At 44.3% G+C, this 27,544-nt stretch overlaps 1 protein-coding gene across 1 annotated transcript in view; it reads left to right on the top strand.

Annotated features, from left to right (window-relative positions):
• LRRK1 (leucine rich repeat kinase 1) overlaps positions 1-27,544 on the top strand; it is a gene marked incomplete at both ends in the record, with an annotated part of 64,520 nt that overhangs the window by 4,908 nt on the left and 32,068 nt on the right. The window contains 10 exons of the mRNA XM_079540745.1: positions 10,706-10,869; positions 11,605-11,776; positions 12,322-12,501; positions 13,133-13,281; positions 19,807-20,033; positions 20,554-20,681; positions 20,921-21,084; positions 21,802-21,939; positions 24,119-24,231; positions 25,370-25,446. Of these exons, the coding sequence (XP_079396871.1) occupies positions 10,706-10,869; positions 11,605-11,776; positions 12,322-12,501; positions 13,133-13,281; positions 19,807-20,033; positions 20,554-20,681; positions 20,921-21,084; positions 21,802-21,939; positions 24,119-24,231; positions 25,370-25,446 (1,512 nt within the window). The remainder of the gene's footprint in view (positions 1-10,705; positions 10,870-11,604; positions 11,777-12,321; positions 12,502-13,132; positions 13,282-19,806; positions 20,034-20,553; positions 20,682-20,920; positions 21,085-21,801; positions 21,940-24,118; positions 24,232-25,369; positions 25,447-27,544) is intronic.

Raw genomic sequence — 27,544 nt, 5'->3', positions numbered from 1 at the left:
AGGAGTGATGTTAGGAGTTAGGCTGATATTTAATTCCCTTCCTTAATCAGTCTGTACGCTCAGCGATTGCTTCTCTGGATGGTTAGGTAAAACCACAGCAGAGCCCTTTCATTTGGGTGCTGGTTGTTTCACCATAACTGTGTGTCCCTGAAGACCTTTCCCCTTCAAAGAGCCCTCCTGCAGTCAGAGGGGATCTCTGGTGGAAGCTGCAAAGTGGTTTAAATTCCTCTGCAATGCTTCAAATGTGGCAAGCATGGAGGCTGGCATTTCAGGCACTGCTGGGACAGCTCTGTCCCGCTCTCTCCGCTGCTCCTTTCCTGTGCGTAGCTGAAAATCATGGAAAAAGAACAAACCGAAGCAGTGATTCAAAGGAGAAGTCGGGATAAATTTAGCTCAAATATTCTCGGTATGTTTGTGGTCGCTGTGGAAATTACATCACTGCTTGTTTTAATGATCAGAATATCGCTTGGAAAGCTGGCGCGGCTACCAGGGAGGAGTTCAGCAGGCAATCTTGTAAAAGCATTTCTGCTTTGGAACTGCCCCACCTGCGTTTAGTTGGTTTGCAGGTTTGTCTGTTGCATTCCCACCTTGGGCAAGGAGTGGTTTGACTGCAGGTTATTGCTGCCACACTCTGCAGCGTGATTATCTGCTTCACACTGAAATCCCATCTAGGGAGTAAGACTCAAAAGGAGTGCTGATAATTGCTGAAGACCAGACCTCCTCTTGCATGTCTGCCATCCTTCACATCAAAGAGCCTTTGAAAAAGCTTTTATTTTTCCATCAAACAGGAATGTTTTAATTTAAAAAATAAACACTAATGGACATGATCCCTTTTCAGATCTCAGATGTAGCTTGCAAAACAAAAAAGCCATCCCTCAAGTTGGCTTGTAATCACGGTTGCAGTTCTCCAATGTATTGCACCTGGGATCTGTCACGCAATGACAGAGCAAAAGCTATTAAATAAAAGGTTCTCCAATGCCGTGGGTCTGAGTTCCCCGTATGTTGGTGGGAAGGAGATGAAACATCCTCGCCTGGTTTTGCCCTCTCTGCCTTGGAGCAGCCATCTGAAAATGCTGTCAGCGGCAGCAGGTTCACAGCACTGCCTTCATTTGAGCACAGCATCCTTGGCTGTCCTCAGCTGAAATGAGAGCTGGCATTCCCAGAAGGGAAGACAAGAAGGAAATATTTCCCCTTTCTCCCCTCTCTGCTAATGCAGGCACTTCTGCCACTCTGGGGTTTTGCCACTTGCAATGGAAAGGCTTTTTCTGGTAGCCCCTGTTAAATTTTTGGCAGCACATCATCAAGCAGCCTGACTTGCAACCAACCCTGCTTTGGCCGACAGCAGAGACCCTTTCATTAAAGCTCTCTCTTCTCTTCCAGACACAGCTGCTAAAGTAATATTGCCTCCTTGATATTTTCTCCTGGAAAACTCTGAGGATCTGCTCTTGCTCACATGGAAGCCAATGGAAGCTCACGAGTCCAATAGAAGCTGGAGCAGAGGCTCGCTTTCTCACTTTTTCTTTCTTTCTTTCCTCTTCCAGAATATCACATTCATATCATTTCTCTGGTATCCTTCCCAGCTCTGCTCTTCCCTTGGCTCTGCTGTTGCCTGTTCGTCTCTCTTGATGCCAGCCATATCCAATGCAATGATTGCACTTCCAGTTGAACTAATCTGGAGTTGCTGTCTTCATGATGAGAGGTGGGGGCTGCAAAGAGTGAAGTATTTAATAAGATAACAGTTAAAGAAGCACAACAAATTATGTACTGACCTTGGATCTCACGGTGTGGGGTATTTCCCCCCTCAGTTATCTTGCAGGGACTCTTCCCTCAGGTGTGTCTGTATTCCCCCAGATCTACCAGCTTGTTTAATGAACACCCTTCCTTCCTACCATGTTCCTTGCAAGCAGTCTTTGTTATGCCCATCCGTGTCTGATGGCTGGGTTCAGTTCTGTGCATGCATGAAGTTTTTCACCCAGAGGGTGGTGAGGCACTGAACAGGTTGCCCAGGGAGGCTGTGGATGCCCCATTCCTGGAGGCATTCAAGGCCAGGCTGGATGTGGCTCTGTGCAGCCTGGTCTGCTGGTTGGCAGCCCTGCACATAGCAGGGGGTTGAAACTGGATGAGCATTGTGGTCCTTTTCAACCCAGGCCATTCTGTGATGATTCTATGAATTTGGAACACGGCTGTAGGATGGGCAGGGCTGAGGGCCCATGTCCTGCTGTCACCCTCCTCAATCTTATGCAAGGCATATTTTCAATGAGTTACTCATCTGTTCCTTTTGCTTTTTCTAGAGAACTGTTCCAAAGCCTCATTTCTCCAACTCCTCATACTTTCTTCTAATTGGCAGCTGAAATGTACTCATACCCAGCACACAAATAGCTCTCCTCCTTCCCTGATGTCTCCCTCCGGGTGTATTTATAAACAGTGCTCCCATCTCTATCCAGCCTTCATTCTTCCGTCCTCAGCCAACCAAGCTCGTTTCATTTGTAATCTTACAATTAGGCAGGCCGTTTATCTGATTAATCTTCTTTACCTCTTCCAGATTCTCCAAGAATGTGATAAACTGGAGTTGTGCAAAGTATTTTTACATAGCTTTTTAATGTTGCTACACCTTTTTTTCCTCCTTTCAGGCCAGTCTTTCCAAAATCTTCAAATATCCAGGTTCTGTAAGAGACCATGCAGGTGACAGCAGCTGCTCAGGACCTCTGTCATGTGATGGAGGGATGGAGAATTGGGTGTGCAGATGGGTTCAAGGGGGTCTGAATGGAGCAGTGATTTGCTCCGTCCAACCACTGTCGTTATTTGTTCTCTCACTACTTTTTTAGAAGAATACTGAGCAAATGAGTTGTCTGAAAGCAAGAAAACAGTCACACATGGGAATTTTACCATTCTGATGAAAGTTTCAAAAGAAGCCAAAATGTACTTCGTGAAGTTGCAAATTGGAATTCAATCCTGGTTTGATTTCGTGGTTATATTATTTGATGTAGTTGGACAGCAGTGTCCATGCTGGAGATACCTTTCATGATTTAACGTTCCTCTCTTCCCAGCCATGCCTGAAAATGGACACAAAGAAAATCCAAAAGCGTAGTTCTACTTCTGCGTGTTTCATGACTGTCTTTCAGTTTAAAGCTTGGAAAGGAAGAGTGGCAGAGCTGGCCTTGCATACAAAAGCATACATTGGAATAACTCAGGCTGTAGGACTGGAACCTACAGCTGGGGCCAGAAGACGAAAATAGAGACTTTCACTTAGGGTTGAGTCATTTGTGTTTTCGATACGGCGGCCGTCCCTTTGCCACGAATGCTTTGAGCACTCCTCCTGTTAGAAGGGACACTGGAGCCGGTGAGGCCTGGCATCTGTCCTCAGGTGAGAGGGCAAAGCCATGGTCCTCACTGATGAGGGAATGCCTGGTTCCCTTTGGTGAATCACCACGTGAGTGCTGAGTTGATCAGTGCAGGAGGGTTTGCTCTGGCAGTCGTACCCCAGTGTTCATTTCACTGTGTTCTTGTTCAGCTCAATTCCGTGTCCTTTGCTTTCTATAGCCTCTTTTCTACATCAGAGAAACAGAAATAGCCATTCCATCAGAAATTCTTAGACAAAGCAAATGATTTCCAGAGTCACGGGGATCTGGTAGGCACGTGCACAGATGCAGGAACCTGCTCACATCTGGCAGAGCTCTGCATACAGCCGTTTCTCTCAGTGTTGATGTTCTTGGGGTATTTCTGTCTCCCTTGTTACCCTGGATGATGAAGAAGTGTTTGTGTAAATACATAGCCAGAGCTTTCCAAGGGGTCTGTTGTTCATAACTCAGTTCTGGAGCCCTGAAAAAGGCAGCAGCTCAAAGTACTTTTCTGCCTAGGACTTCATTTTTTCCTTTCAGATTTGCATGAGCATCTGTTCATTTTTTTGTTGTTTTTTTTTTTCCTTGCAGGTTAAGAGTTGTTGTAAATAGATAATTTCCATTGGCTCTGTGATAATTAGTCACTGTGCATTGCTGTACCTGAAACTGTCAGCATGCCTTTTCCAAAATCCTGTGTGCTTGCTGGAAAACATTTACTGCAGATCAGCACTTAGCGTGCATGGTGTTGGCACGCAAACTATTTTAAAATAGCACCAGATTATGCAGGAGTAATGAAAAAGATCCCTTCAGGACTGAACTGGCACGTTTGAAGCATTTTTGTGTGTTCGTTTCTGGTTCTTTGTAGGGTTGTAAGCTTCCTTTGGAAGCAGGGAGCGCTGTGATAAGCCATGTTGTAGATGCAGGTTATATTTGTGCAACATGCATCATGTTTTCTGCTGGCTTGGCAAGCAGACCTTAGCATAAGGCCATTTCTGTAATTAGCTTAAATTGTGGGAATTTGGGTGAAAACAAACCACATATAGTGGGCAGAAAAAGTGTGTGTGTAGGTTTCCCTCCTTGTCCTGAGAGGCTGGTGTGTTTCACTCAGCAAGAGGAGACATTAGTAATGGTCAGAAGGACACAGCCCACTTCTGTCCCAGCATCTCCAGTGGGAAGCTGGACTTCCCAGGTGAACCACCTTATTCCCCATCAGGCACATTCACCGTCACTTTCCCTCCTTAGCTCCTCACAGGGACTTCTGTAAATGCTTCTGACCGCTTTTTAACCCTGCTGGCTTTATTTTACATCTGAATTGATTGGAATATTCCCATTTTTTCCAAAATGTGAAAATGAGACAGAGTAGATTACGGGCTTTTTTGCTACAGCCCCTTCTTTGCATGGTTCCGGGCTGGGTGTTGGTTATGGGGCCATGTGGGCAGGCAGAGAAACTGCCTTCTGTGCTGGGCCATGTCTTGGTTCATGGCTGTCTTTTAAGAAATGAATGAAACTTATTCATTTATAAATGAATAAGTAGGGAAATGCTGTTTTGATGCGTTAGCATCAAAGGAACCCTAAAGGCATCTTTGTTTCATGAAGCATTTTGGCTGACTTGGCTTGAATTAAAAAAAAAAAAAAGATACAATATTGTGTTAAATAAACACAGGTTTAATTTTTTCTTCCTGGTTTGGGATGGGAATAATTTTCTCAGAAATTTCCATAGGACTGAAAACCTTTTCCAACCCCGTCTAATTGTAAAGCGCAACGTAGGACTGATCCCTCACCCTTTGAAATGAGTGGAGGCTTCCCATGAGCTCAGTTTGTGGGTTCAGTTTGTGGATCTGGAGTTTTTCAGAGCAATGGGAGAGGTATCAGTGTGATGCGGAGACTCTGGTTCCGCACATCAGACAGACACCTCAGCTCTGCCCCATTCCTTCCTCGCTCGGAAGTCAAAATGGCCAAAGATGAGGCTGGTGGAGGTTAGCTGTGGCCGTCTGCTGCTGTTGAGGAATTACTGACTGAGCTCAGCCCGGAAAGGCAGCCTCCTGCCCACCCCCATCCCCAGCTCCTCGCTGAACCAGAGGCTTGGATTTCACCGTAATGGGGCATAGGGATGAAAATAACTGTCAAGGCTAAAATGCAGTGGTTAATTCAGACAAAGCAGCAGCCAGCCAGCCGACGGCGTGATGCACAGTGGCCACTGCAAGAGCTGTCAGTGCTGGAGCAGAGGTGGGTGGCTGACAGTCCAAGGAATTAATAGCTTAATTGAGCGTCGCTGAATGGGAGGCTGTGTTAAAGCCATCGTCTTGATTTGCTTCTGTCTCTGGGAATACCTGCACAAATTATGACAAGGTCAGTAGCACTTTTAAAGTCCTTCTGCTATTGTAAGTCTGGATTGAAGTAAGGTAGCTTTCTTCCCAGTTTTATCCTGTGTTAAGCATCTCGTTTATATCTTTCTCTGATAAATAAAAACATCATTTGCCAAGAACGCCAGTCTTATCAAAGGAAGGAATGCAGTACTTAGAAACTGTGAGGGGTTATGTGTCAAAGTGCAGCAATTTGGGACATAAAGGTAACAATAATCCATATGTGTACTGTTCAGTTATGCAGCTGTTTGCTGATTCACAGCATCACCTGCAAGCCATTACCTCTTTACAGGTGATGGCATATTGTAAATCTAGAAATGTTAGGTCTTTCTTCCAGCTGCTTTAATAACAAGGCCTGAGACTGGAGGTAACTGCATCCATCTCTAGCATTGTCATGGTGCCTTTTATTGTTAATTAGACCTCGTTTTATTTCATTTCTTGCAGCTGGAACTGCACAGTCTTCTGCATTTTTAAATTGATGCTGCTGTAGTATTTGAATAGCATTAAAATAACGCTGCTTTCTTATTGATAACCACTGTTTCCATTTTCATGTGTTTGACAGAAAATTGGTCTTAGCTTTTGTGAAAGGCTGTTTCTCCAAAGGCAAACTTAAAAACTACTCCCAAAGAATTAAACACACAACATGCTCTTGATTTCAGAGTTAGTTGCCGTAGTGCAGGCTGGTAAGTGATGTGGTGAGGAGATGAAGGATATGCTTCTCATTTAAGTTAATACCCTCGTTTTTCCTTCACAAATAGGGCTTGGTTTGCTTACGGTCATTAGTAGAAGGCAAGCAAAGAAACTGTGGATCTATGGAGAATTTAAATAAATGTAGGGATAAGGGACTGAATAGTAGAGAGTAAACCCTGTAGTCTTAGGTTCATGGAAATTCAGATGTGTTTGAGAAGTGAGCCCAAATATTCTGCTTCAGTTCAAATTGGCTGCGTTTGTCTGCTTCCCTGATGCAGCCTCGGGAGTAAGGAAGATGCAGATTTGGGGCCATAGCTTTAAAGCATCCCACGCCAGCACAGGAACTCTGATTTATGGCCAATTCAGCAAAAATTAAAGGAAATCACAAGGGAGTGGGTGCACGACAGCTTCTGGAGTCTCTAGCAGCCTTCTGTTACAGGACTACCCAAGAAGTTTTGATACGATATCATAACTTACTGTCCCATATGTGTTGTCAAATATTAATGTAGACCCTCATGAGCAAAGTGCGAAGCTGGTTCCTAAACCTGCTCCAACCTAATTCCAAGAACTAGGAAGACCTTATTACAGCACATCCCACGATCAGTGCGAGCAGATCCTGTTAGGAAAGCCACAAAGTGTTCAGGGTAATGAGCATGAAGTTCGTGGGGTTAAAGGTGTAGGCAGAATTTCTTTGGATTTCAGCCCAGATTTTTGCTAAAATTGACTGATGCATATGCTGGCAAAATGTTATTCCCAACCTACGTGAGTGCAGTACTGATGATAGTTCAGGCATGCATCTTGTAGAAATGAAATGGTCCTTAGTCAGTAGAATGTACTTTTCCACTTTTTCTTCCCCTACTGATGAGTATCAATTAAGCTTATAAATCTCGCTGCTGCTTATTTTTCATCTGCATGTCAGAAATCAATGCATTATTTCTGAAGTCAACAGAAAGTCCTCTGTGAAGTGGGTGATTTGGTTCACAAGATGCTTAGCTTTGCAGCGGATGGCTTCTGTGCTCTTTGGGAAGCTCAGAATGGTTGGCTCACCTTCTTTGGCTCAATGTTTGAAAGCTCCAGTTAACTTCTACAAAGCCACGTGGGTAGAGCTGTTGGTTGAGGGCAAGATTTCTGTCACTCTGACTCATCAGTTTTGCCCTTTGCAAGCTTGGAATTAGTTCAATTGCAGGGCATTTTTTCATTGAAGATCTTCATGCCTCTACCTCAGGTCATAGGTGGGAGGTCAGTTTACTCTGCAGAATACAACCGTAGAAATCTTGATGGCAGATGCATGACAAACATCAGTGATGAGCAACACTGTCTTTCTGCCAATAATATTTAAATATATCAAACAGTAGAATTGCTCGGATCACTTAGATTCAATGAAGCTTTTGTTGACATTTACTTGCTGCACGTTCCTGTGCATCCTCATTAGGAAGTTTTGGTTAGGTCAATTAAAAAATTTTGATTTGCCTAAGAGAAGGTGAACATTTCAAGTTGGGACCAAAATACACTATCTTGTAGACTCTGATAGCTAACTCTGGGATCACATAACCTCCCTGAAACAGCCATTTGTGACTGCAGAATTGCCCAGAAGTTGGTCACAGGTGATGACCAGCCCATGTTCTCCAAGCAGTGGTTGTTATACAAGGAGTATATTGTTCTAACTACACCATTGCACTGGAAAGCATTTAAAGAATTTATAAAGGGGCCAAAAGTGTAAGAGGAAGTGTGATACATCTGCCAAGTGTTTCCATGAAGCAGTCATTGGGTAAAGCAGAAGCGATCTTGGTTAGGTCTAGGCCACTGAGTTCCTCCTTCCCTCAGTCACAGCAAAGCATCATCTCATTTCTTCAGCTTCCACATAATTTCTCTGGTAATATACACTTCTTACTCACAAATTACTTAATGATGGGCACATTTGGAAGGGGGGGTGCAACAGCCTAGGGCTTTGCTATCTGGCCATTGTTGATGTGCTTTCCATTGCATTATATATAGTTTTACAGCAAGCTTGTGATTGACGAAGTTTTGCTAATGCAATCCATGCTGCAGCTGGAGAAATGGGGTCCTCATGGTGCTCCCTGGCCCTGCTGGTTTGCTTGTCCTCACTGAACAATGGGGCTGTTTCAGAAAGAGGGGTGGAAAATGCTTCCATGAGAAAAGCTCATGTGGCAGAGGTGCCTGGAGACCTGTCTGGTCAATGAGAAGGTGATGCTGGGATCTCCCAGATCCCAGAATAGCTTCTGATCATGAGACACTCGTTTTTTACTTTCCCTGGCTGTGGTTTATATAGAAAGAAAGACGGCCCTGCTGATCCTTCGTCAGAAAGGAGGTGCCTGTGTGCTTGGGATTGGTTCCAGGCGTGACTCTTGAGTGATAGACTCCAAAATCAGGTTTAAGGCCAAAAGGAAATAGAACCAGTCCCTCTTTTCAGCATTTACCTTTAGGAACTAGCTTAAAATTGTTGAGCTCTACCAGCTCTGCTGCACTTCCTGCTCAGCTCTCCAGCTGTTTTGGATCTCTGATGTAAGGCATTCTTTCCTCCAAGGGGAATTCCAGCTCTTCTCTCCAGGCTCAGGATTTCATCACAGGCTGCTGAGTGCACTGAGGCTGTGTCTCAAAATCACTTCGTGTTTGCTTGCATCTTTGCTTAGACCATTTCTGAATTGTTGGGTTGGAGAACACTTTTGCTTTCAAGTTCTTTTTTTTAATCCCCTTTAAACAGTTACCTGCATAGGAATCGTTTGCATTTCACAGAATCACAGAATGGCCAAGGTTGGAAGGGACCTCAAGGATCATGAATCTCCAACCCCCCTGCCACATGCAGGGCAACCAACCGCCCCATTTAATACCAGACCAGGCTGCCCAGGGCCCCATCCAATCTGGCCTTGAACACCTCCACGGATGGGGCATCCACAGCCTCTGTGGGCAGCCTGTTCCAGCACCTCACCACTCTTCTACTTTTCATTTCCTACTTTGTTGTCTTTTGAAAAAGAAAATTAAAACGTAAACAACGTCCATCTGTCCTTCACATGTCCTGCATCATCTGAGCAAGGTTATTGATGTGAGCACATCTTAATGGCATGAATCTCTGGAGCTGTCTCCGATGTCTGGGTGATCTGAGCTCTGTTTAAATAATTGATGAGAGCTGTTACTCAGAAGGTATTGGTGATTTCAGACTGCATTATTCAAAAGTATTTACTGACAGTTATGTGTTGGTCTGAATTTACTTCTTTTTCCAGACTGCATTAAACTAGCCCCTGCATGTGCACCCCTGTTAACTCAAGGAAATCTGTGGGCTTGGTTTAACCAATTGTAAATAAGCGACAATTTAGTAGGGAAGAAAAGGAATGTGAAATAGTCTCTTTTCAAGTGAAAATTGATTCCATTCTCTGTCCTGCATGTATTTATTTGTGCTTCTCACTGCAGTCAAGTTGACATCTCCTCTCCAGGCCCCTGTGACGGGCACTGAGAGGATCCATGGGGAAGAAACATCACGACCCCAAAGGGTCTGCAGCCTCAGCATGTGAGTGAGGACAGGGGAAGCTGAGCCTATAAGATCATTGCCAGAATCAGGAGTGGACCTGAACATCTTGCTGTTAACTTGGTGGCTTTCTTGCTGAAATGTGCAGCTTTCCCCATCCTCATGGTTGGAGTGGGGGATGGTATTTTCATGGCTGGCTCTGTTAGCCACTGCAATCATCTCCTCTAATGGTTTGAAGCTTTTAATCTTTGACTTGTAAGAACTATTTTGGCTCCTAGCAGCATTGAAAAAAAGAACAAGTCTAGCCTAAGAGACTTGCCAAGACTGACCAAGGTAGCACAGGGCATCTTGTGTAATCTTTTGCTCTGTTTTCCCAGAGTAAGATTTTTTCAGTGTCTTTCCTTTCACTGTAGCTGTATAAATCTCTGGAGGGAAGTGCTGGAGGAGTGCAGTGGGGTTCTACTCTGTAAGCTCTTTCCTTCTCATGTTCCTGTACCAGAGGGCTGAGTGTGTGGGCTGCAGTGGAGCATCCCTGTCTGTGTGTGAGCTCTCACCTTCCTTTGGAAACCACCTCTGGGAGCAACTGGGGAACTCACCATCCCTTTCAGTTTCATGTCCCTTCTGGAAAGTACTGTGGCATACAATCACTTTCCTATACCAAAAAAGTTAGTGTCAACTTTTTTTTCCCTCTTTTTAAAAAATGGCATGTGGGAAATATTCCACTGAAGATAACTCCTCACTTTTTGTATTGTCAGAATGCATCGGTGTTGCAGCTGTACAGGCATAATGGTTGGGGACTTCTTCACGATGCTTCTCTTCTATTTTTGCTATAGGAACTGTGGGCATGGGGGGCAAACAGTCCACGGTTGGCGAAGTCTCCATAACTCAGACACCTGTGACAGAAAGCATTCAGGCTGCTTACAAAGCTGGAGACGCCGCTAAAGCCCAGGAGTTGATTAGGTTGTCGTGTGAGGAGACTGCACTGCAGGTGGAAAAGGTAGGGTTGCTCTTTGTCAAGCCTTCTTGGCCTTGAAAGCACTGATCAGAAAGATGAGACGAACCTCAAGGGAGAGCATATGTAGAAATAGCATCAAGGACTGGAACCACAGGGGAGAATCCCTATCCACATTGAAGCAAATGGTAGAGCTGAGGTCAGTATTGCACACCACACTGCTAGTTGGTTGGGTGTGTGGGGGTGCGTTGGCTTTGTCAGGTGCAGAGAGTCCTGGGCTTTTCTGCCTGCTCTCCAAATGCAAGCCAGCTCTGATTCAGAGACTGTGTTACCACCTGAAAACAGCACTGCCCTGCAGCTAATGTGCCCTGCTTTTCGGGCGCGTGTATAACCTTGATCTTCAAGGGATGTACTGTACCTCGTGCTGTCAGGATGCTGGTAGAGAGCAGGCAGAGCCCTTCCAAGCATTGCAAGCTGCTTTAGCATGGAACCCAGTCCTACATTCAGTAAGCACACTTTGCTTTTGCACTGAAGTCATGCAGAAAAAAAAAACAACAAGCAAAACCAGCTAATTGATCTAATTACTTAACACAGCAATAACAATTACAGTGACTACTGGTGTTTATGATGTTCTCATTTAACCATAGTGACAGTATGTATGCAATTGCACGAGCACAAAGAAATAGATAGCTCTAGAAATGCTGTCTTTCTCTGCTTGCTCCCTTCACAGAGATGCAAAATAAAATAAGAGAGTTTGTTTTGCTGTGTTTTCTTTACCAGTGTCAGCTTTTAGGTATTGCAGCAGCATATGGAGATCTACAGGCAGTGAGGTATTTACTGAAGGAAGCGCTAGTGGTGTTACCAACTGAACCTAATGATGACAACGCAGCTGTGGTGGCCACCTATTTTGGACATAAGGATGTTGTGAAAGAACTGCTGGATTCCCTGCGTGGTGAGACTATTGGGTTGCCTCTCCCTTATACTTGGTGTCTGTTTGCTGTAGCTTTGAGCAGATGAGTATTTTTATCCCATCCCTTGAAAGATGAGGGAACTCAGTCGTGGGATGCAATCATGGAGGGATCTGATCTCTGCTGTGTTTTAAGAGAACTTTATCCGTGGGAGAAGAATACATGAATAAAAACACTTCATGTCTGCAAAGCTGTCATTTAGGCAGTTCGTTCCCATCAGCTCTTGCAGCTGGATGATGTCCCAGAACTCAAAGAGAAATTAGGGGATTTTCAGGAAACAGCACTGTACTACTCTGCTGATCGTGCGGGCACAGCAGTGCTGGGAGTGAGTGCAGCACGGCTGCCTGGTGGGTAACAGCCTGGGTTGCACAGCTGGCAGCACATCCTGTGTTGGAATGGGCTGCCCAGGAAAGTGGTGGAGTTGCCAACCCCAGAGCATCAGGCCTTTTCACAACCACTGATTATGGATGAGTCTGGCACATTACAGGCCAATGGCATCAACCGAGTCATTGCCTTATATTCTTGGTAGGTCCCAATACTTGCCAACAGCTCCTGAACTGGATGCTGGCCATCGCCTGCCAGCAGGGACATTTGGACATAGTGAAACTCCTGATTCGTGCATACAGTGCTGACCCCGAGAGCTGTGCAGTCAGGAGGAATGAGTTTCCAGTTCTTATACGGCTGCCTCTGTATGCTGCTATAAAGGCAGGTATGTATTTGCGTGCCTCAAAGCTTTGTCCCTCCTCTGCAAAGTCTTTCAAGGAATAGGCTGAGTCGTTCCAACCTGGGAACACTATTAGTGTGGGCTGGCTCGTCTGGGATTGTTCTGGATTTCCAGCAAGATAAATTAAAACAGAATTGGCTCTGAACCGTTTGACTTAGCCAAACTGAAGTCAGGCCCTTTCTTAGTGAGATTACTGCAAATGCTGAGAGACTGAACTTTCCTCATTAATTTTAAACTCCTGGGGAAACGACCCTCCAAAAATAGAAAACTTTCAAGCAAAAGCAAAAGTGATACAGATACCATGGCACATAGGCTTGATTTTAGGATGCATAATTTACACTTCAAAGCACAACTGTGTGTGTAATTTAACAAGATGGGGGGGAAAGAGAGGAGAAAAGAAATGGAGCTTGGGCCGATGTTTCTATAGTGCCTTTGGTGCCTCAGTTTGACAAAACTGAATCTTATTAGTGGAGGAAATAGCCCATATATTCAGTTCCCTTTTTCACACCCCCATGGTTTTTTTTCAGAAGTGGTTATTTCCCAGGATTTTGTTCAGCTCCTTGTTGATTCGTTTGCTTGAGAAACAGAGAACAGACAATCTGCCTTTTCTCCAAAGGGAATGAAGATGTGGCTGTGTTCTTACTGAGGAACGGGGCTTTCTTTTGTTCCTACATCCTGATGGACAGCCCTGAATCCAGCAAGCACCTTCTGAGGAAGTACTTCATCGAGACCAGCCCGCTACCAGGTAGTGCTCCAGCAAAAACAGTAAGTAGCCATTTATCTATCTGAAGAGATGTTCTTTCAAAGGAGCCCCATGTTAATAATTGATGTTTGTGCACCATGTGGCTGGTGGTGGTTCTTCTCAGCTGAAAGCCTTGTGGTTTGCCACCCATTTAGAGCACACGCTGTGAAGGTGGCTGTTGTGTCAGGGCTGGGCTGGAAGGTTAAACCATTAGGCCACACCAAGGTGCTGTGTGGCACCTTGCACTTGGCTATTTTAACAATGAAGCCAGGTTTCTGCTGTGAAAAGGAATCATTGACCTTTGCTCCAAGCCTCACAGGGCAATAAGCACTGCTGTAGGCTTCTCTGTGATCCCAGGTAAATCATTCATTAGGCTTCTGTGGTTATGAGCTCCTGCTTGTGAGTTCTGTGCTGCCAGGAGTTTTAGCACACCTTCTCTTGCCCTGGGTCTCAGCTCAGATGCAGCACATACAGACAGACTCGTGTGACTTTGGGTTGGCTAGAGCATAGGTAGAGCAAGCTTACATCTGTTGACTGTATGTTCCTCCCAACCACAAATCTTCATCAGTAAAAGATAACTGGTAGCCTTTACTGTCACTCACTGAGGGCACCTCAGCTTTCTGGAGCAGCATCGTGAGTGTCATGTTTGATCAGATCACGCTTAACCCCACAAAATGGGTTTGTGATGGGACATGGAGGCTGAGAAAAAGTAATCAAAGCCATTTTAGGTTGACAAGATCTTTTGACTGCTTAGTCACTGATAACATTTTGACTGTTTGGGAAACATATTTGCATCTGTTTCTTCCACTATAAAATGTGGGAATTTCAAATTTCTTGCATCATAGCTGTTGGAAGGATTAACGTACAGTAATGGTGCTGTGAGATCTATGGATGGGTGGCATTGTTTCTGTGCAGGATTTCATTACATTTCATGACTATTCTGTATCTTTGCATAATAAGGCTGTATTCTTCATTCTCTTAATCTTGTATTATTCAAGTCTTTTTCACTCAGAAATGAGAAGTAATGAAAGAAAAGAAAGTAAAGAAATGAGAAGTGCAGAAACTGCACATGCTGTTTGTAGCATTTTGTTTGTACCGTTATCCCACAGTTTAGTTATCAGGCATCTTCCATTTTCCTCTTCAATGTACAGATGAACTGTAGTTGAATAGGAGCATCAGAGCTCCGAGCTGAGGGAAATTTGGGGATTGAGGTTCTGACTGCATCAATCCCACGGCCATTGGAGCATCTGCTTGCTCAACTAGTGGGGTTGTGGGGTGTTGATTCCGCTTTGGTGTCAAGTAAAACTAAGCAGAGATTCTCGTAGCATTCCAAGCTTTTCTGTTCTCTGTTTTCCTGCCAATGCCGTCTTGCAGGATCCCAGACAGCAACGTAAATGGTAGGGACTACAGTCCACATATGTGACCTTGACTTCTTTGGGTTCAGTCATGAGATTTAGGGCCCTTCCTATGTCATTCTATGTTTTAATGACAGATAGACAAAAGGAAGCTAAATCCAGGATGTTTCTGGACAGTTGATGAGACTGCATGCCTGTTTAGAAGGAAAACAGAATCCTACTATCCTAATGAGATAATTCAGTTTGAATAAACTTCAGAATAAATGTTTGAATCATAGGGGAGAGATCTGTTTTCCATGTGAACTTGCTGGCAATATTTAACTTTGCTGCTGTAAAAAATGACTCAGCCTTGCTCTTGTCACACCCTGAGCAAAGAAGTCTTGAAACATCAGCTAATTGCTAGAAGATCTTGGTTTAAAAGGAAGAAAGAATTAAAAAAAAAACAAAACATAAAAGAAACAGGCACTCAGAAATTTGACCTCTTTTAGACCTCTTCTAGAGGCTGTTTATTTGCAGTATGTTGCAGATTCAGGCTTTTCTCTTTGAATTGGTTTTTTCAAACTGGCCCAAATTCAGGAAGATTTGTCCTAGTTTGCCTGCGGAGCTCAGCTCTCTGGGAGGTGACAGTCACATACCTTTATGGTTTTTTGAAGTCAGACTTCAGTGGCAATTGCAAACCGATAGAGCTCATAAATGTCAGTCTTTCCAAGTGAGTGCCGTGATGCGTTCTGCAGCGGGAGGAAGCACAAGGATCATGCAGAGACAGTGCTGTGCCTGACAGCCAGCTGGATGGCAGCAGCCTCCTCTGGGACAGGGCAGGCTGAGCACTGGGCTCAAAAGAGCTCATCCTATCTGTGCTATCTCTGAGGGAAAGCACTGCACAGTTGACCTGCAGTTGGTTTTGCAGTAGTGTATGCTACCAACTATGCGTAAAATGTGGCTGGGGAGCCTTCCAGGCTGCTCTTGTACACTGTACATCGCTGCCTTTCCTGAGGCAAGAGGACGTCTCGTTTTTCAACTTTTTTTTTTTCTTTTCCCCTGTTGTATTTTTAACCCCATACCAAGCCTTTCTAAACACACTGGAACAGGCTGCCCAAGGAGGCTGTGGATGCCCCATCCCTGGAGGCATTCAGGGCCAGGCTGGATGTGGCTCTGGGCAGCCTGATCTGCTGTTTGGCAACCCATAGCATGGGGGTTGGAATTAGATGATCATTGTGGTCCTTTTCAACCCAGGCCATCCTATGATTCTAAACAGGGGAAGTGCTCCGTTTTTACAGGAACAGGTAGCAAAGTCTGAAAATTCCCCCTGCAGTAAAACAGCTCTGTGCAGATTCCAGACTTTGATGTGTGTGTGTTGTAAGCATGGGGATATTTAACTTTCCAGTGTGTGCAATGGTCGATTTTTTTGCTTTTCCATTACAGACTGGAAAAGAGCTTAAGCTGCTGCATTTCCCCAAGGGAGTGCTTTGCCAGGATTTTTGGCATAGAAGCGCTGTGTGTGTGTGTGTGTGTGTGTGTGTGTGAACCTCTGATTTCTTGATCCGCTGCCTGACTAATCTCAGTTACCATCAATAAAGAAATCTGCAGCAGTTCCACTCGAGGTTCACAACAGCATTATTGATGCAGGAATTAGATCACCACCCTCTGGATATCCTGCCTGCAGCAAGAGTGTGATTCTGGCGGTGCACATGATGTCAGTTGGGAGAAATGCACAACAGCCTTTTCTAATCACCTCACCAAGCAGCCCTAAATTGAAGTAAGCTTTTTGGGTTTTGTTTTTGTTTTTTTTTTTTTAATTTGGAGTTCACTGTTTGCCCAAAAGCAGTGGGGTTTCTTGCTTCTGCACAATTTCCCATCCACTGCATCCCCTGACATCACTGCAGGAGAAGATTTCCATTCAGTTTTCAATACTCAAATTGAGAAGTTATGACCTTGGCAGGAGAAAGATTTTTTTTTTTTTGGCCTTGCTGACTATGTCCAGGAGTCAAACAGTGTCCCTGTCTGCTTTGGACATGGAGCTCACCAACCAAAACGAGGAGAGCTGAGCTGATTCCTGGACTCTGCAGGTTCAGCACTGCAGCCCTTTGGCATCTGGAAGCTAGTGGTGGTGGTTGAGTTGGGGTGGAAATCCCCTCTCTTCATGGCATTGCCGCCAGGCTTTCACATAATTACATTTTCACCCTAGTAAATGCAGAGCCAAGTGGATCCATAATATTTCTCACCAGACATCTGGATTCAGACAAAGGTTTGGTGTTCTGCTCCTAAGTAAGATGAAGGGGCTTGGCTGGTTTGCAGAGACACGGACACCAACCCCATGGTTGGTGTTGAATTTCATGATCTTATCTGTGGTTTTAGGAGTCGCTATCTGAATTCTGCAGTTATCCTTCTATCACATTAGATGCCCTGAAGCCAGGACTGCATTTTTGAAGTAAATGATACATGTAATCCGAATGCAAAATAGAGATTAATATCAGAGAAGTGGCCTCCTGGTCCTGTTTGCACCTGCTGAAAGCAAGCTGTGTATCTTCATGTTACTGCATTGGTTGCTCTGCTCAAGGACAAGTTCTTTTTTGTGCTAAAATAAGAATGTGGGCCTATGTAGGGAGCATCCTCTTGAAACAGGGCAGGAACTGAGAAAGGGGATAAACACAAACAGTTCTTTTTTTTTTTTTTTTTTTTTTTTTTTAAAATTCTTTATTGTAGCTCTGTTGGGAGCAGTTTGGGAAGAAAGGAGAAATGTGGCAGTTGGGGTTGGCAGCTGGGTGGAATATTCACCCAGACTTTTGGCTGCAATTCTGCATTTTCTTTTTCGTGTATAGATAAATATGTGAATAGTTCAGGGGCTTCGATGCTCCGGTCATGGATATATCCATGGTCATCTGCTGGTGATCCCAGAACATAAGTGATGGTTCTGATAGAGAAAGTGAGATGAATCCACGTTCCTACAGCCCTCAGTGCTGTCAGCGGTTAAAACTCCGTTCCAATCTCTGTGTCTTGACCATGGTGTGGGTAAATGGGAAGTCCCTTACTTGCTAGCTGTTGTTTTCAAGACCACAGAGATGTCTGGAACCGCTGCCTAAAAGCTTGGATTTTCCCGTACTCATTGTGGTTTATCCCGCCTCCATCTTGGCTGGATCTCAGCATAGCTTTTGACAAAAACAGTCTGCATTCCTGGAAGGAGCAGAGCAGGATGGAGTCTGCTCTGTCAGCCGAGGTCAGTTGTTAAAAGTAGCAAATCCCCCATTAAAGCATCTCTCACATCCCTGAGCAAACTGCTTGTATTCTGCTTTCAGTACCTGGATCTCTTACACCTTCCTTCTAGCTGGAGTAAGTCTGTTTCTGGTGACCTCAGCTGGGAGCTCAACCAGCTGAGAATTCTCTACAATGAAAAACAGAAGAACTACAGGTGCTTTGAGCACGCTCCCAAGTGGTTGGACAGGCAGCACTCGGGGCTTCGTAGTGTAGAACTGCTTTCTGCATCACCTGGATTCAGGGGCTGGCTGCTGTTTTCAATTCTTGGGGTAATTCAAAGCACAAGGAAAAATGAGTCAAAATGACCATAAATGTGCTCTTTTCAGTAAGGTTTCCTCATGCCAGAAAAATACTCCAGCCTGTTAGCACTTGCCCCACATCCCTGCATCCCTCCTGAAGCATGGGGTAGCTAGAAATGGCTCCCTTTACAGCATAAATCACACGTGGTTGCTGTCTAGGGATGTCAGCTTACTCACTCCTGGGCTTTTACAGCTGAGGGAAAATCGCAAACGAAATTTTAAGCAAGGTTTTGTAAGCAGGAAGCCGTTAAACATACAGATGTGGAAAATCTAACAGCAGAGCAGAGTGCGTTGGGTTTTGATGTAAGAGATTCACACATTAACCCTGGTGGAGTTGATTTCTCATGATAGCTGGCTTGGTCTGTTTGATATGGATGCCTTGCAGCATGGTGGTGAATGTAGCTTTAGGTAAACAGCTTGTTCTCCACCTTGGTTTCCCCAGTGATGCCATCAGCACAGTATTTCCATTCGTATCTGCTGGGCCATCCTGAGGTTTCACTGTGAACCTTTGAGAAGCATTATGTCTTAGTAATATAGTAACATAATTATTTTTTATTTCTAAAAAGTACAACTTTTTATTCCATCTTCCTTAGACATTAAACCATGCAGCTTCCATTACCTGGAATTTTGAGTGGCAAGAAAGCATCTGTAGTACACTTTTGTTTCCCTTTCCTTCTCCCTTTCCCAAATGTATTCCTTTTCACTCAAAATTTAGGGTTAAAAAAGCTTAAGAGTTAAATACTGGAATCTGAAAGCAAATTAAACTTGCTGTCGGGTCCTTGCTGCCTCCTGGTGGTGAATTAACAATTGCTTCATCGAGGCTTCCATATTGGAGAGAGATGCCAAAAACACTGAGTTTACAAAAACATTTTGAGAACAATAGTGTGAAAGTGAGTCGTTTGAAGTGTAGATCTTCCTGGAAGGCAGTGGAAAGACTTTGTAAATGAAGGCTTGATTTGTTTCCTGACATTGATGACTATTATGTGTTCATGTTTTCTCCTGTCTGAGCTGGAGACTGAAGTAAATAGCTTTGCCTTTCACAACAACTTCTGTTTTTTATTTCCATAAGAGGATAAAACAGCTTCCTCATCTAACTGTCAGAAGCAGCATAATGTTACCTAGAAAGGAGGCAACTGCCAAAATTATACCTCTTAGTAAAGTACCTTGCTAAATAACATTCAACAAACTTCTGTTGTTGAGAAATGCCTCACAGTAGGACGTTTGCTTGTCCCAGATGCTCCTTTGCAAAACCCTACCATGCCCCACTTGTTCTGGGCTGCTGTTTGCTGGAAGTTTACAATGGAGGAGCAGCGCCTGAGAATCTGCCTGTGGAGCTCTGGGTGGTTTCAGGCCATGGCAGCCCTCCTTTGTGGGGCACACCATAGGCAGTGTGTGGCCCAGGACCCCTGCATGTGCTCGATTGTGGTCTCTGGAGTGAAGTCATTGAGCGACTGTATAGTGCAGGCTGCTGATGTCCAGGCATGACTTCATCTCTGAGTCAGTTTAATTCCTAGAAGCAGATTGGAAAGTGAGCAAAATGTTTACAGCCTGTGCTGTGATCCGCCAGATTCCGAGTGGTGTAACAGACTGAGAGCAAGCAAGACTTTACTGATGTGTTTTTCTCTTTTCTTGACATGTGCAGGCTTTGTGCGTGAACTGGTCAAACCTCAAACTGCCCTGGGTGGATCTGGACTGGCTGATTGATATCTCCTGTCAGATAACAGAGCTGGATCTGTCTGCCAACTGCCTCGTCTCCCTTCCATCCGTGGTCCCATGGGGCCTGATGAACCTGAGGAAGCTCAGCCTGGCTGACAATCAGCTGGCAGAGTTACCCAGCGTACAGTCATCCGATGAGATTATATGTACAAGGTGTGTGCTGGAAGCCCACAGCAAACCGAGCCCTTACGGAGAGCAGGTGCAAGATTGTTTGCTGGTGTGAGAACTGCCTCTAAGAAAAGCAGATACAGGAGTTTCTCGGTTGTTTTTCTGCCTGTTGTGAAGTTGAACTGAAGATTTGCCCTTTTCCATTCTCAGGATCAAGCAGTTAGTTGTCAGGACAATTGTAGGGAGTTTCAGACCTTTTTCCTCACTGTCTCATGCTGCTTCTGCTCCTGCCCAGTTTTGGTGAGCACCATTCCTCTGTGAGGAGAATCTCAGCCCTGAGCTGACCCAGATGGATATTTGATGTCTTACATCAGTTATCCAAACTGCTGTTGTTTCCCTGATAGGGTTAATTTTCTAAATAGAGGTTTTTGCTTTGCTCTGAGAGAATGCACTCCAGCTACTTTCATCCAGACCTAAAGTTGTCCTGATAAAATAGATGCCTACGGCAACAGGAGTCTTGCTAGCATTTTACTGATGACTGACTGAGTGTCTTCTGTAATCACAGGCTACTTGAGGTCGATGTATCCAGCAACAAGCTTTCTACTCTCCCTTCAGGATTCCTACATCTTAAAAACCTTAAAAAGCTCAACGCTGCCAAAAACTATATGGAGAAGTTATTTGACGAGGAAAACAGTACGTACAGTCCCTAGCTGCACTTATGTTTCAAGGCCTGATCTGGGGAGGAGAACCCCAAACTGCTGTTATTACAACTAAAAGCCAGTATTGGCTACAGATGCTTAACATCTCCCAAGGCCTGTTTATTTTTAATCACTCACCATATCTTCTGGCTCTTATCTAGCAAGTCAGAACGTATCTTGCTGGGTCAGAATGCTGTCATGCTTACAAAGTCTGCAACGCTTTGTGTTTTCCAGCAACTAATTGGATTGGCTTAAGGAAGCTGCAGGAGTTTGACGTCTCTGACAACAGGTTGGTGGAACTTCCAACGGTTTTTCTATACTGCTTCAAGTCCCTAAACATACTGAATGTTTCCCGAAATCAGCTGAAAGTGTTTCCAGACCCCTGGGCCTGCCCCTTGGTAAGTCACACTGCTTTGTCAGAGTCAGAGGCTGTAAAGGCTGTTGAAATGGTGCAAATGTGTATGTATATATATAGTGATGCTTATGAAGCTGTCAGATGTTTTAGGCTAAAGGGGTGTCCTGTTTCTGCAGGAGTGCCCCTGCAAGATTTGGTTTATAAGTTTCGGGGCAGGTCTTTCTGAGGTTCTGCCTCTTTCTGTAAACATTGATGACATTGCTGGAAGTCTGCTAGAAAAATGTCTTAGATTAATTTTCTTTGTAGTTCATATGAGCTAAAGTGCTTTTAGGATTGTTTTTGTTGAACGATCAGCCTTTGTCCAAAGTTAACTTCGCCAGAACCAATGGATAAAATGTGGAGTCTATGTCTGCAGATCACTGATGCTTTTATCCTTATTATTATGGGAAAACGTAATGACAAGACCCTATTGATGGCAGAACAGCATGCTTTAGTTAAGAGTTTATGATTGAAAAGCCAATGGGTGTTACTTTCAAAACAACTTTTGAAGTATTTTCTTGCCGAACAAAGAATTTGATCATCAGTTATGTAACTGCATCTCCTCAGCAAATAATACATGCCTACATGCACAGTCATTTACTTAGATCAGAATACCTGAAGAAATCATCTGGAATTAATGTGTAATTGACAGCTGACCTTCTTCTTTTTTTTTTTTTTTTTTAAGAGATAATTACTACTGTTTGGGTGTTTTGCTTTCCAGAAATGCTGCAAAGCATCCAGAAACTTGCTGGAATCCCTACCTGACACATTCACTGTTTTCTGGAAAAATCACCTCAGAGAAGTGGATTTTTCTGAGAATTCACTGAGAGAAGTTCCACCAGGGCTCTTTCAGCTTGAAGTAAGTATCATTCCTTCCCACCTGTGAAAACTGCATGTTTGAATGCCCTTGGCGAAGCTGGTTGGCATCTCTTACCTTTGGTCTTGTGCAAATAAAGCAGTTCTTCCCATCAGAGCTCCCAGTGTTACTTCAGAATTCTTCAGAATTTGTGGCTTTGCAGAGTTTTAACTTGAATCAAAGCAGAACTTGGGGGTTTCCTCCAGGGTTCCCTTCTAGCCTGTGGATCTCAAGGTCATGTAGACAGGAACAGGTTATTATTGGTGCAGAAGTTTAGCAGCGCTTGCACTGCTGGCCTCAGTGGGAGTGATGCAGAAGTGATGGTTTGTATTCATGTCCAATTTGGACCTTGGCAGTCTGCTGCAAAGGTATCTCTTGCTTTTGCCCGGAAGAGTGCTGAGGATCATTTGCTCCCTCAGTTGTTTTTAATGATCTTTGCAGATTTGTGCTTCCCTTCTGGTAACCATTTGTTTTCTATTGGTATTTCTCCTGAAGTTGAATGAATCCTATGGGCTGTTGTCTCCAAAACTCTTCTTTATGCCTTAAAATAATTCCAGTAAGTGGAAACTTAGTTTCAAGCCTGGTTAGCTTCTCTCCCTGGCTGGAATTGTTCAGGTAAGACGCTGGTCAGCTTCTCCATGTCATGAGCTGGCTGAGGCAGCCTGATCTGGATGCTGCAGTTCCTTGTCTCTGATAGCGGAGGCCTCTTTGCGTGCTGTGGCAGCAGGTTGGAAGGAAGCTCATTTCTAGAAGCGCTCATTCCCTTCTTGAATGGCAGCAAAAATGAAGAAGTTAGAGATGAGAGAGAAGAGGCAATTGCAAAACAAGGACTGTCCATCTCCAGAGTTACAGTCACAAAGAGTCATAGCTAGTTAGAAGTAACCATCTTCCCCTTATGGAGAATCACATAAATATTGCATAAAGTCTCACCAGAGTTTTAGGTCTCATGGAGAGCAGCTTTTGTCAGTGTTTGTGGGAGATGTATAGCATGGACACAGCTGGCTGAGAACGAAGCACTGCAACTAAGCCGTGCAGAACAAAGTCTGTGCTAACTCTGCACCGCATGGCCTCCCTTTCCTTCAGCCCCTGCTCAGGGATATTTCAGGAGAGAAGTCTGAAGCTTTGTCATGGAGCAGCCCCCTGCTGACCCTTGGAGAGAGCTCTATACAGGGTGCCAAGGCAGGACTGAGCCTTCCTTCCAGTTGGAGGCTTGAGCCAGCAGAAAGCTAGCTGGTGATGAAAGCATTGGCTGTCAGGACACGAGGACAGTGAGGGTTTTTGTGCACGGGTCACCAGCTCCTTCCCCTGCTGGTTCCCTCGGCATATTTGCAGTTTTCTGTTTCGCTTTGCCTTCCCCAGGTCCCAGCACGGCCCAGTGCTGCCCCTCTCGTGTCACTAGAGGGAGCACGTTGCATGGCAGTTGCCACCGCAGGGCTGCTGGGTGTCCATCTTTATGTCACATGGATGCCTCCTCTTTTTCCATTTGAGGATGGCCAAGAGACTGGCTTGGTGAGACACTCTTCATCTTCCTTAATGGAAAGGGTCGTAAACCTTTTATATTGTGTGGAGCATATGAAATATTTGACACACTTGAAGCCTAAGGCTCTGCTAGTAAAACAAGATTTCCATTGGGTATAATTCATTAACACTGCTGTAGTTAGGGCATGAGATAATTTAGTCTGCTTATCTCCATTTTCACGGAAGCCCTTCTAGAATAAACCTGGTGGGAAATTCTGTGTGTATATATATGCTAACAAAGCACTTACAGACTTTCCTTGTGTGAAGTAGTTCACATTTTTCACCTTGTACGATAGATACAAGCCCACTCTGACATGAGCTTCCACACACATGTCCTTACGTGGCCTACTATATATATAGATCATACTGTTCTTTTCCATTTGTAATGATTTCCTTACTAAGAATAAATGCTCTCATAAATGGTTTGTTTCCAATTGAATCTGTCAGCAAGTAGACTAATAATCTCCCAAAACTAACGTTGGCATTGCTTTGCACAAAAGATAAACTTACTGGAGACAGTAATTTCCTTTGCATGCTAGGCATGCTGGACAGGGTGTTCTGATGGAAAAAGGTGTACGTTGTGTTTCAGTTTTTAAAAGTCATGCTGACAAAACTCTGGGTGTTTGGGATACTTTGTCTTCTAACTGCAAGCTAATTTTTTTAGGCTTTGGTGTCCCTGAAGTTGCTGGGAAATCACTTAACCACGTTACCTTCGCAAGATAAGTGGAATTGCAAGCAGCTTAAATCACTGGATCTTTCAAAAAACCAGCTTGGGAAGTAAGTGTTGGTTGCTCTAAAAATATCTAAGAAAACAAAAGCTAAAGAAATAACAGCAAAGCTGATCCTTCTTGTAATGCAAAGGGTGTCAGTAGTGAATTAATTACCTGCATAGAAGGCATTGATATCTGCATACCATGTCTCTAAGTACATTGTGTGTCTGTGACAGTGATGAATTATCAGTTACTGCTTCTTTGGGCACTTAGCATGCTATATCATTTATTAAACGGATAGATTGCTGATAATGGCAGTTTAATTTCAGAGCATGCAAAAAATTTCTTTAACCCTATGTATGGTTCATCACTGCAAATTCCAGTTTGTGGGGAGTGTATTTTAATCATGAACCATCTGGCTGGACTGTGGCAGGCAGTTAGCGTGGGAGTGTTGTTTTGGAAAAGATGAAAAATCTTTGTTTTTCACATGGAAGTGTAACCAGCTGCAAGTTTATAGAGAGTAGTGATGTTAATAAGGTCATCCAATATAAAGGTGATATTCTTCTGTTTAGCAGTTACAGCAGGGATGTTTAGCACAGAGACTTAAGAGTCCCCAGTCTTCTCCAGAACTGCACTTAACCGTGTCGTACTTTAATCTTCTCATCTGGGAGACTGCCCAGCAAGTTTTCTGGAGTTCTCACGAGTTGCTGTGCCCACTGCTAGAAGGACGTTATCATTCTGTGAGTGTCTCTGTGTCCTTCCAGAGTCACGTTGTTGGGTTGCCTTGTCAGGAACTCTCTGCTGAGAGCAGGGAGTGGCAGCAGGTCAGTTGTCTAAGGCTCCTCGTGAAGCTTGTTCAATTTGCTGTTTGACAGGCTACTTAACCTTGACACCCATAAAGCTGCAGGTCAAGTGCTCTCACCCTGGGAGCTGAAAGCACTGCCTTGCAGAGCTCTGTTCATTTGCCAGAAGAAAATCATAGAGCCTGGACAAGTGTTGGTGGAGTCAAGCTCTGTGATTGCGCAGTGGGTTTCAATCCTATCAAAACCAGACGGGAACCTGTAAGAGCTGCACTGGGCATCCCACAGCCTCGAGTGGAGCCCAGCTCTCCTCTCGCCTCTCCTGGGCGCAGAGCTCCAGCACAGTTGATACCTGCCACATCCAAGCTCAGTTTTCTACGTGTTGCCATTCTGTTTTGCTCACAGGAATGACGAGGGATATAAAACCAAGCGGATTCCCTTTTTCACAACGAGGAGCAGGGTGCGTGGAGGCCCAGAGGCAGGTAAGGGCATGGCAGAGCAAATGCTGAGCATGGGCTGAGGGGGACTGTGAAACAGCAGGAATCTGTAGAGTTTGACTGGGGGAAATAAGTGCAAATTCAGCTGCAACTTTACGTGCAATGGCATTTAAAGAAAGAGGAAATGTGCTTAGATAAAATGTTCCTAAAGGGATGCAGCTGGTTGATACCATCAGCAAAGATGAAAAGAAAAGGTGAAACCTGTTCCTTTCGTGGAGCTTTTATTCTTTTCATGATGATTACTCTTTACAGCTGGAGTACTAGGCTGGTGTACTGAAGGGAAATTAACCCATAATTAATGTTATTACTCTTAGTATCGTCTCAGTTGTTGATTGTGTAAATGCATATTTTGCCCTGTCTCCATGATTTGCACCTGAGGTTTGTGGCAGAGCAGAGATGTCCTGTGTTAGTGCACATGAAATCTCAGAGAGAACAAAGGAGTATTTGAGGATATTTTTATGGCTTCCTGCTCACTGTGGGATTCATCTCTGTTTCTTTTTGTTTGTTTGTTTTATTTTAAATCACTTGGAGAGCACTCTCGACTGCCTGGAGAATAGCTGGTTCTAAAACATCTTTGAGAATGCTTTCCTAGTGAGTTCCCTCCAAAAATGTGCATCTGCATCAATGTGAACAGGTAAATCTGGCGAGTGCACTAGGTTATAGTAAGGGAAATTGTACAGCTGAGTGAGTTGTGCTGATCTGTGGAGTCTGAAGATAGACGTCAGACCTCCCCTGTCAAGTGCCACAGCATTTCCCAAGGGGAGATAAAGGCAGGAGCAGCGGGCAGAGCTAAAACCAGCTACAAAAGGAACTGCTGCCCTAATGGGAATTTCTGTGTGTTGCAAACCCAGCATAGTTCTTCTACGTAAGGCAGGAAGGGCTGGACTCTGCATTGGTACCATCTGAAAATCCTTGATAATGGCCTGGTGCAACCCAGAGCTGCCTGAGATTGCTGCAGGTTGCAGCAGGGCTTGGCGTAGCCTACCTGGCTGGTGCTACGTTGAGTAGCCACAGAGACAGAGCAAAGCCAGCTCATCTTTTTCTCTCTGTTCCTTTGCCAAGTATAGCTTGGTGAGACTACAGGATGTGGCCAAGAATTTAAGGAACATCAAGAGAAAACAGAAGCTGGAATACATCAGCTGCTCACAGAAATCTCCCAGCGAGGTGGAGGGCAGGTTTTTACATGATTTTTACTAACAAAGCTATTTACTCAAGATTATTTAAAGAAAGTAATTTATGGATGCTCACTATACCAGATTGATAAATCTCAGAATAACTTCTTGCGCACGCACATGGCATTGGTGGCATTTACTCCTCCAAAAATATATTTTCAAGATGGGATTTGTTTTAATTTTTCTAAAGTTCTTTAAAAGAAAATTTGAGCTCAAGCCAGAGAAGTCATAAATAACTCATGAATAAATAATTGCAATTCATAAACACCTTGAGCCTGCTTCCAGTATAGTAGAGTCCTTTTCACCTTGGACTCTTTGGTGAATTGAGTATTGCAGCTATTTTGGGTGCTTGCTGCTACGTGTCCAGGAGGGACTAAATCTGTGCCTAGGTGTGTGCTGGAGAGGAACAATGAAAAGTTTAAGTCCAGTGATGAGCCAGAAATGAAGTAAATGGAATCCGTGAATAACCCTGCTGTTCTCCTAAAATAATCCCCAAGATGAATTATTATTTGTTGAAACTCAAAGGCAGGCTGTGACACCCTGCCCACACCGAGCCGTCCTGACATGTATAGAACAGATGCCTGCAGACAGTGGGACTGTCTCTCACCTCTTCCTGATCATAGCTCAGGCCTGGAACGCTGTTAAAAAGAGAACTGGGAAGTTTCTCCTGTGAAAACCTCTGCCATTTTCTTTCCTTCTTTCTTTCTTTCTTTCTTTCTTTCTTTTTTTTTTTTTGTTGAATCGAGCTCCAGTTCCTCATCGTGCCTTCTTGGTAAGGGAAGATCTTGGTGGAAGTACAACTGTGTCCATCCCAGAGGAAGGATGTACATCAGGTCTCAGAGCTGCTTTTATAGGCTCTGGAGGCAGCAGATGGTGCTGCTTGTACTTCCCTAATCAGAGGCTCAAAATCT

The sequence above is a fragment of the Tetrao urogallus genome (genome assembly GCF_951394365.1).
Source record: "Tetrao urogallus genome assembly, chromosome: 11".
Classification (NCBI taxonomy): Eukaryota; Metazoa; Chordata; class Aves; order Galliformes; family Phasianidae; genus Tetrao; species Tetrao urogallus.
Note: the sequence above shows the minus strand (reverse complement) of the source record. Positions and strands in the feature narration are given on the sequence as shown.